The sequence below is a fragment of the Amblyomma maculatum genome, chromosome 6, assembly GCF_055883805.1.
Source record: "Amblyomma maculatum isolate TAMU_Amacu chromosome 6, ASM5588380v1, whole genome shotgun sequence".
NCBI lineage: Eukaryota > Metazoa > Arthropoda > Arachnida > Ixodida > Ixodidae > Amblyomma > Amblyomma maculatum.
This window is the reverse complement of record NC_139349.1, coordinates 13224048-13234591: the sequence shown is the minus strand read 5'-3', so window position 1 is coordinate 13234591 and position 10544 is coordinate 13224048. Positions and strand designations below refer to the sequence as shown.

The 10544-nt window shown below is 46.7% G+C and overlaps 1 protein-coding gene across 1 annotated transcript; it reads left to right on the top strand.

Moving 5' to 3' along the window:
• Positions 1–1844: 1844 nt before the first annotated feature.
• LOC146185117 (uncharacterized) lies at positions 1845–2945 on the top strand. Its single transcript, XM_084605878.1, has one exon. It carries the CDS (start codon positions 1845–1847, stop codon positions 2943–2945), a length of 1101 nt encoding a protein of 366 aa, XP_084462004.1.
• The last annotated feature ends 7599 nt before the right edge of the window (positions 2946–10544 follow it).

Genomic DNA, 10544 nt, shown 5'->3' with positions numbered 1-10544 from the left:
GCCGACCCGACTGACCCTACGACGAAGCGACCTCACGACCCCTCGAGCGAAGACAGCACCCCCGCCCAAGCCGTTCGGCGCGTCCATGAGCCTTGGCCTTCGGCAAACGGTGAAGATTGGACGTGATGCTCCGGTGCAAGCATTCTTCCCATTTTTGCATTCATTGTGGTGTCTGCAGCGTTTCATGTCCCAATCTCCTGTGTCTGTGCTCATCGTCACGTCATGCATTGAATTTCTAGCAATCGATCGGGACGATCGCTCGGTGGCCCCGGGTAATGCTACGAAGATGACGAAGCGGGCAGTGGCGCGGAGCGGAGCGCTCGCGCCAGTCCCGCTGCCCATAAAACGCATATTTCATCGTCATGTCATCACGTCCTTCTGTTTCTGTTGTGTCACCGTGTTCCATTGCTTTCATGCCACCACGTAACAATATCAATTGTTTCAGTGGAGTTACCACATACTGCACATGCGTCATCTTCATTGTTAAATTTCTTTTTGTAACTGCGTGTTCTGAGGCACCCTGATCTAGCTTCAAAACGTAGAGCACTGCCTCTTGAGTTATCGAAGAAAGCTTCCCTCCTGATCTGCCTTTTCCACTTTCGGCATAGTTCCTACTGTTTCTTTTCCGTCGAATTTATCCAATTTTTGCCTTCCGTGTTTTTCCACCTGTTACTTAACGCTTAACTTAAGAGAAGACGGAAGATGGACCTCTTCTGCTACTAGCACAAGACCTTCCTAGAGAAATTAACGTATTTTCTATCCTATCCTATCCTTAACGCTGTAAGAGAAGAGGTGAAGAATCGAAGAGCTCAAAGCCGACCCGACTGACCCGAAGAAGTGACAGCAGCGCCTCTACTCGGTAGCAGCGCGGCTCCAGCTGCCGCGCGCCATGCCTACCGACCGCCGCCACCCGACAACTCGACCTAGTAGCCGATCTCTCGCAGCTGGTATGACGTCACAGCCATCTGGGGTCATTAAAGGTCAAACCTGCCTACCGACCGTGGCTACACGAAGGGCTGAAAATGGGAGTATTGCTTTCGCAATAAAACAACCTTTTTAAAAGCAGCATACGAGTTGCGACTGAACCAAATCGCGACCAAGACAAATCGAAGCCATACAGTTACCTGCCATGCGCTGCACTTCATTGCTGTCAGAAGAAGATGAGGTGCAAGGTGCGGGTAGTCTTCTACGCCGTGACATACTGTGCCTTCGCGTTCGTTATCCTGAGGTTGCAGGTGTCTTTCTCGCGAGCCATCTTCTCGCGGTTTGACCTCTACTACGACAGTTTCCTACTCGACTTACCGGGTTGCAAATTCCCTTCCTACAGTGCGTCCCACTGGACCCTGCGGCTTCTATCCCCCTGGCGACAGGCTACAACCAGCTGGTCTTGCCGGGGTACGTCAATCGTTTACATGAATGGCAGTGTACTCGCTTTGGATGAACACCAGTTGTACGAGCAATACGGTGTCTCACGCAAAAAACTTCTTTGTTCCTACCATGAGGTCATCAGGCAAGAAGGAATGCATCCAGATAAAAATTACCAGAAAGGACCCCAACTCTCGGTTCGTTTCGGTGAGGCACTCAGAGGCGAGTACGTGCAGGTTTCGTGCGCAGTCAATTCCACCGTCTTTTTTAAAGAATATTTTTTGATTCCCCGTAAAAAGAAAGTCAGTCCTATTTTATCGCCTGGCCAATTGAGCGTCTTAGTCTTGGGGCTCGATTCCACTTCAAGGCTAAATTCTTATCGTCGTTTGAAGAAGACGCGTCTGTACTTGAAGAGAGAGCTGAACGCGTTTGAATTTCTCGGCTACAACAAGGTGGGGGACAACTCTTTCCCGAATCAGATGCCGTTACTGTCCGGACTGTCGGGACCCACGGTACACAGTATTTACCAGGACACATACTTTGATTCTCTCCCCCACCTTTGGAGTGCCTTCAAGTCAAGAGGCTACACCACTCTGTTCCTGGAAGAAATGGCACACGCCGGTCTCTTTGAGTTCCCAAATTTGTACGGTTTCAAGAATCCACCTGCAGACTACTATCCGAGACCAGTCACACTGTCATTGGAGCTAGAGTACGCGAATTGCGTGGGTTCTCGGCCTAAGACTGTCATCTACCTGGACTACGTTAGAGATGTGCTCCGCATGACAGAGAAGATATTTGCCTATGTCTGGATCACCGACGTACCGCACGAGGATCATACTCGGCTGGGCATCTTGGATGATCCCTTGGAGCACTTCCTTCGCGAGTTGGTCTCTTTGGGTATCATGGACAGGACGGCTCTGTTCTTCCTCAGCGACCATGGCGTCCGCTACGGCTCCACCCGATTGATGGAAGCCGGCCGCCACGAAGACCTGACACCGTTTTCTTTTCTTACTATTCCGGCATGGTTTCTGCGTCAGCATCCACAAGCAGCAGTGCACTTGGAAGTAAACCAGCGCCGCCTCATCACCGCGTACGACTTCCACGCCACGTTGCTCTCCCTCGCCGACCTCCCATCCTTGAGCACAAGGCGCACCAGCAAGGGCATCAGCCTGCTGGGTGCTGTGCCTCCCCAAAGGACATGCGCTGACGCGTTCGTGCCTGGACACTTCTGCGCGTGCCTCGGCTCTAGAAAGCCGGTGGATAACACGGCGCAGGCGAAGGAACTTGGTCAGTTTTGCCTGGCTTATATCAACAAACAAGCCGAGGCCCACTTTCCGCAGCTTTGTCATCAGTGGTCTCTGAAGGCTGTGGACGAAGCGGAGATTCTCGGTGGCGATGTAGTCGGCAAGGTAATGTTCCGCCTGAGACTGACCACGGTGCCCACTGCTCACTTCGAAGTGTACGGAACAATAGTGAAGCCAAGTCGAAAGATTGAGTTCGTTCAAAGACTGGACAAGTACAGCAACGGGACGAAGTGCTTGCCCGAGAGTCGCTGGCAAAACTTGTGCATGTGCAAGTAGGACGCTGTGGGGGGTACAATTGTTTACGAACGCTGTTCGGGAGAGATGACTGTGCCATGACAATTTTTAGCTTATAGTGTAATCATGTATCTTTATCTCACAAGAACGAAATGAAATGGCAACTCTCAGGAAGCGGCAAATTCATGCCACCTATTGTATATAAGAATGAACAAACTTGAGTGCTAATAATTTAGATTTTGAATGCAGGATTCTGCACAATATTCTAGCTTCTACTTGCCATAAGCAGTCACATGTCTTCTGCTGTGTAATTAATAAAACTATTTCCGCAAAATTGGCGTTTTAATCGTCACGAAAATATCCCCACCTTTCTAAATTTAGAATGAAATATCTAGTCAAGTGGTAAGCGAATGTGTGCAACACTGATGACTGCGTTTTAATGACCTAATAACCCGACGGCCCCAGGGCACCGCCGTGGTGTCCTATAGGCGAAATGAACAGGCTTCCATGTGCTGTGCGATGCTAATGCACGTCATCGCACGCCAAAGAAGTCTAGATGGTCTAAATTTCTACAGCCCTCCACTACAGCGTATCTCATAAGTCTATCGAAGCATTAAAATTTAAAAAGCAAACCAAACCATAGTCTCTGTTGTCAGACTAGCAGATCTTGGAATGTCCCCATAAGGGCGTTCCACTCATTCGGATTGATATGCGAGATAGTATTACTGATAAAATTTAAAAAAAAAGATGCAGGTTGCCGACACCATTCGAAGGGCGACATAGGAAGACGCGTCAAATTGACTCATGTTGACTTCACTAACCAGGCCCTAGGGGAGCAGAGTTCTCGTACGAGCATGCTTGTTACACAAGATGCAGCACTACGAAAGGCGAGGCCGGTGTGACCCACACAAATGGCGCGCACAACATAGCACTAGTGCTCTACTATGCCACTGCCACCGACAGAAACGTACGCGCGCAATCATGTAGTGTGCGCCATCCCGATTAACCCACGTCACCCTTATCTTTCTGCAAACAGCTTGGGAAATGAAGTATCGGCGACTTGGGACACAACGGTGCATTTGAGCCAGCTGCTAGGGCACGACTTGTGCACTTCTGCTCCCAACAGTATAACACGTTTGAATCACAGTTAATAAAACGAAGAAAAGCATTGAGGGGAACATTGCAGTAATGCTTCCGAATAAGCAGCGGACTTCTGTCATTTTCTTATGTTGCTTTGATAGCTTCGCTACAAAAAAGATGCGAGGTTTAACGCATGCAAGCGTTACAAGAGGCCAAACGCTTGCCGAAACTTACAGCCAGCGACATAAGCTTAGGCGTGAGATTTAAAACACCTTTAAACTATTATAAATAACCAGCGCTAAAGACTAGGACAAAGAGAAAGGAGCAAGCCGGGCAGGCGATGAGTCGGAACTGAAGTTTATTGAAAAACCACACAATATAAAAAACGCAAGCCAAGCCGCACTAATCCACACATTAATCAAAAAACCAAGTCATGATGACCCGGCATACATACCACGTTCAAGAAACCCAACCTCATTATCTGTTAAAGTAATTGACGGTAACACATTTTTCACCTGGTCGCATGATATGCCTGGCCTCAATTATTTTCCGGTTAATATGTGCTGGATGGGTATCCAAAATATCTGTCTGTGTTAGAAAAGGATGCCAGCCATCACACCTCTTACAATGCGCAACCAGATTACAGCCTCCACCAATCTGTAATGATCTCTCGAGCTCTCGTAAACGAACATTAATACACCTGCCTGTTTGACCCACATACATTTTATCACAAGATAACGGAATCCTGTATATCACTCCTACTTTACATGGAACATAGGCAAACTCATGCTTCACTCGACGCGTGTTTCTTTCCCGGACATTTTTCGCAGCTTTGTTCTTAACTATGTTAAATATTTTTGACAGTTTATTTGGTGCTGAGAAGACCACACTAACATCATTACTACTGGCCTCATTTTTCAAATTGTGTGACAGATCATGCACATATGGCAGAGCCACATATCTTTTTGCGTCTCTCTGTCCAGACCTCTCCTGCTCCCGTGAACCTGCGCACGACTGTTTTACTTTTTTTTATCAATTTACCACATATTCTTAATATGACGTGAACAGGAAATACTGCGTTCGCTAGCCTAGTTAGTTGTTCATTAAAGCTAATTCACATATTATGAAAGCATGATTTGGACAGGACTGCCCCTAGGCTGAACAGACCGACGCCATCTTTTACAAGCTTAGAATATTTCGAACCATAATCTAGCAGCGGCTTTGCACTCCTAGGTGAATACCGCCAACAAACATGACGGGCACAAAACTTCAAAGTGAGGTCTATAAAACTCAGTTCATTATCTTGTGACATTCGCTCAAAAGTAAATCGCGGACCCTGCCCTGCTCTTGAAAAACTTTAAGAATGTTTATTGATGTTGAGCTCCCATTGCACCCTTTGTAAAAGACCAGAAAATCGTCGACATACCGAAAGATTCTTATCCCCAGTCCTCGCAAGTTTTTGGCAATCAATTCATCTGTCACTTATAACAGGAGCGACCTTTAAGCCAATACAGATGCCTAATTTCCGGGCATACACGGCACTGCCAAATTTAACAAACATACTTTTCAAATAAAAAAAAAAAAAAGATGTCAATTCCAAAACGACCCGGTTTATATACCACAGTTGTTTCCAAATGCTATTTCATCATTCTGTCCCGAAATGCACATCCGCAGACTGGTCATGAGAGCTTCATGAGGGATCAAATAAAATAGGTACAGTCATAATCAGTATGGTTCGAAACGTGATGCCGGCGATCACAGCGCCGACTGAAAGTGACTGAGTGCGAGGTTATACGCAGTGTAGACATCCTTGCTTATTCGACTCAACCGAGATGCATGTCTTCGTTACACTGGGTTTTTATTGCTTCTGAGAGGCTTTTCGACCAGATCCTGCTTGTTGCAAGTCGTACGAGTACATCCGGAAAGGATGCTGCCATACTGCATATGTAAGTAAAGCCTCCAAACAAACCTCCAACTTTTTGGGGAGGATTTTAAAGAAACACTGCCAAAGCCCCCTGCTCCAGAAAATTCGGCATCGCCCTTGCGTTGTGAGCGAAAAATTGCTGGTATTGTTCTGGCAGGTGATACAGTTGGCAGATGACATGGCTACCCAGTGACTGATCAGTGGGTGACGTCACGAGATCACATGATATCGCTAAGTGGCAGGCGTTGCCAACCCGGGTTTCATGTGTGTCATAATTATTCCTTCATTACTCTGCCATTTTCTGTACACCGTCTCTATTACGACCATTAGCACTGGTATTGCACTATCCTTAGGAATAAAAAGGTCCGTCTTTGATATCCCGCCGCGGTGGTGCTCGGCTGCTATTCCCAAGGATGCGGTATAGAATTCCAGCTGCGGCGGCCGTTTTGCGATGGAGTAGACAATTGGAAGGCACCCCAGGGCTTTGCGATGTGGGTGCACGTTAAGAAAATCTTAGGTGGTCGAAAATACCGGAGTCCTCCGCTTCGGCGTCCCTCATAGCCTGAGTCGCTTTGGGACGTTAAATTCCACAAACCAAACCAAACCATCTCTAAAATGTAACTTCTGACTTGGTCTGAAGTTCACAGAAATTTCGCTTCTCCACAGAAATTTCGCTTAAGTCTGCCCGTCGGGCTGGGTCATGCCGGGCTCAGGACCTTTCAGTGTTAAACCGGGCCGTGCTCAGGTCTGTAGCATAGGACTCAAATTTCGACCCATACACACCTCTAATACTGGATGAACCTATTAAGACAATCGTGTAATACCCATACGGTGGAACTAAAGATGCGTGACGCATTTACTTTCGTTTTAACCTGCATACTATAACAGCATATATGCATCAATTGTATATATTTTCCATTTGAAAGTTACCGATAAGCTGTTGTAAACTTAGAAGAGCCTTCCAAGTGCCCCGGAGCCGAGGGGTATTGAAAAACAGGATACTGAGAAAGTCATAATGACGTCATAAACTGAGACATGCGCAGCTAAGAGGTGACAAAAGAGAGAAAGTTGAGATGCGTAATTGCCCGCCGCCTGAGAGCGGCCGCTTTCCCTCCCTTCCTCCTTCATCACCCTGAGTTAACAAGCGCCCATTGTTTTCTTTGAGGAGGAAGAAGAGGAAATCGCTGCGAGTGTCGACATTTGTGTGTGTTTTTCGCTATTAACTCTTGGTGTGGTTATTGTGCTCTCGTAGCACCTGGACGTTCGGCCTTCATCCTTACCGTAAAGGCACACATTTTTTTAATGGGTCGCAATTTCTAACTACGCATTTTATTTCCATTGACTTTAGTCCTCTGGAGTTTGTCGTATGTAAACCCGCCTCTGCTCCACCGCAACGGCAAACGGTAGCGGCAGGAGCGTGAGCTGCCCCGGATGCGGAGCTGATTACGAAGGGCTACGCCGACGACTACGCGAAACGCAGGAACGGATGCCAAAGAGCTGCGCTCTAAAACGGCCGCAAGTGCGCTTTTACTCGATGAATTAACAAGAGGACACTTGTGTCGCTCCGGTTTGCTCATTTGACCTTGCATCGACCTTTATGGTTTTATCTCGAACTTGATTTCATTTTTTACGTGTTTTCTCGTTGCACGGGCTCTATAACTCCGCATTGTGTAAGACGTAGCTGTGACGTAGCTGTGATCCTACATGGCGAGTAGTAATAATATATGCTGATACAGGGCGTTCTCAACAACAACAAAGAAGGTGATGGCAGCGGAGGATAACGATCGAGGACAAGTGTGTATCTGGATCAGTCTCCACTTCAATTACTTCACTGATCGACGTGTGTTGGAGTGGTAGTGTAGTGTTTCATCATTTGACCTGCACTGCATGGTCTTGGCATGATATGGTACTCCCACAGTGGCCTCGTCTTTGTCTTGTGTGTGCGCTAACCACCGTCTCTGGGGTGGATACTTAAAATGGGGCTTCAGGATGGTCATCCTGATCTCCCTATAGTAAAGCATCTCCATCACCACCGGTAATGCATCTAAAGTTCTACACCATGGCCTCCGAAACGGTTGACCCTCGTCGCTGACAGATCTGCGAGGGTGTTTACGTAGCTCTTGCTCTTGCGAGCTGTTACTCAATTCATCTTAAGGACCCAGACCCTATAATGCAATAAAATGTTCAAATGTTTCCAAGTGAGTTTTGGAAGGTTATATTCTGAGTGTAAAATCTTGCTTCGTGCTCGTTGTTTCCTAAGAGCCGCTTACTCAAGAGCCTTTTCTTCCGGCGACGTTTTTTCCGGGGGCGTTTTTACATATACACCCGAAAATTACGGCCTCCATTTGAAACACTGTTCGCGACTGTGCACCTGATCTTGTTGCGTGTTTTCATTTTTCATATTGGCCCTTTGAAGCTGTGCCGTGTCTTGAAACTTTCGTTCTTTTATTTGGAGGACGCAAAAAGTTGTTTGAAGTACATTCGATGAACTGGCAAACATGGAAACCGTTTTGAGTAGCCCTTAATGTTCATTCTTGCTTTCTCGAATCTCTTTCTACGCCCACCTCCGGCACATTGAACTTGTTAACTAAATTCAGAAGTTTTCCCCAATTTCCTTTGTGTTCGTACGTTTCTATGACCGCGTATGTTTATTCCATATCGAATTAAGTTTTATATTTCCACACTCGATCATTTTCGCATTTGTCTACCCGAACACAAAAGCCAAGTACTAAACGTCAGCGCTGCCTCCGTGCTAACTCAATTTTCTGCTTCCTTTTTTCTCTTTCTCACTCTCTCAGTTGACTAAAGCCGTGGCCAAAGGCCGAATAAGATATAGATTTACACAGCCACGTGACATGGCTAACGCGGCAACATGTTGCTGAGGCTGCCGATGCCGTGCTTGTCTAGCCGCAGCTATACAGTAGTTTGCCGCACTTTAGCGATTCAAGCTTCTATAAGGCAAATGAATATGTCAGGAGCTGTGCTTTTGTTCATAGCATAGCATAGCATAACATAGCATAGCATATCATAGAATAGCATAGCACAGCATAGCATAGTATAGCATATCGTAGCATAGCATAGCAGAAAATATTTACTTAATTCAGGTCAAGTGTCACGAAAGCAAACTTGCTCGCCCGTCCCCGTCAAATGATTGAGATACCTTGGCACCTGGCGGCTTCGAAGGCTTGTCTGATGATGACCTTCTCTTCTTCCAGGTCTTGGATACTTAACGAAGCCCCCCACGTCTCTTTACTGCCCACTAAGGTGGTATTTTGCGTATGCCAACGAGCTACGGTCATCCGTCCTCCTCAGGCCCTACATTTTTCATCATTAAAGCACGGCAACAACTTAGTGTGGCTGTGTTCGGAAAGGTGCCTACCTGCAATGGCATCCATATTGCTTCCTTCTCCCTGCTAAGCTTCCTATGTATTTCTGCATATTCCAGCCTGCTAAGTCTGTAAAACTGTGTAGTATATCGAAAAGCATGCGGCAGTTCGCGTCCTGAAATAGATCCATCCACAGAAGGAGTCGCGAAAATAGGCCGAAAAGTCAGCCTTCGGATTAGTTCGTGAGCTCTCATTACCCTGAGGGATTTGGAGCAAGCTCCCGAATCAAACGCATTATTTTCGTTTTTGTCGAACGGCGTTCTGATGCGCCTTCTATTAGCAGTCTTATTTGCTTAATTGGTTAAACCTTTAACTTTCCTCTGCACAGGGCACAAGTCATATAGCCTCGGCCCAGCATCCATCGTCTTGAACGGTCACTCTTTGGAAAACGTGGTACCTGTAGTTTATCATCCCGTACTGGAATCGTCTTATCACCCAAGCGCTTAGGCAGGGGCCCGTACACAAGTGAGCGCCTAGAATCGTAGAATGTCTAACAATGGCTTTGGAAGGCACTGAGAGCTCTAAAGGCCTTTTCAACTGACAAAGATGTTGTGTATGAATAACTATACCTATTCTTTTTTTATAGCGCTCCCATTTTCATGTATCAGCGTCTTGTTTCTTGTTCTCAGTCCGCATTTGTACGCATATGCATTCCGTGTTTGCTCTGTTGGGATATACAGACGGGGTCAAAAGTCTCTACATCACTCACCAAGCACTGCATACGGGCGCCACAAGGCGATGGGCTGCTAATATTGAGACCGGCTGTGCATGCTGTTGTCTTTATCTGCTGTGCATGCTGTTGTTCAACTCGCCGCTTCAGCGACTGGACAACGCCTGGCAACTGCGACGCAAACGAGCTACGAGGGGATATCCAGTCTTAGTAACTCTCGTTACGATTTACTACGCCCTCATACAATTTATCCCTAATTACCGCATTTACTTTTATTTGTGACGTCAGGTCTCGTCACATGACCTTCTGTACAACTACTTCGGGCGACATGTCCTGCGTTACATAAGAAAACATTTGGTTCTTTCTTTTTCTTGAGCGAGGGGGGTGAAGTGTAAACCATCTAAAAAAGAATAGAAGCGGTAAGAGTAAGACAGAAAACGAGCTGGCAGAACTGAAGCTTGATCTTATACGACTATAACCTTCTAAATAAAACAAATTCGCACGACAAGCTGAATACATTTTATTTGAAGTATCCGCGTAATTCGCTTGGCGCCCCATAGTGCCGTCCAAAGGGAGCGCAT

What these genes read in the sequence shown, in the direction of transcription:
- LOC146185117 (XM_084605878.1), top strand. Translation starts at nt 1,845, where the DNA reads ATGCCGTTACTGTCCGGACTGTCGGGACCCACGGTACACAGTATTTAC.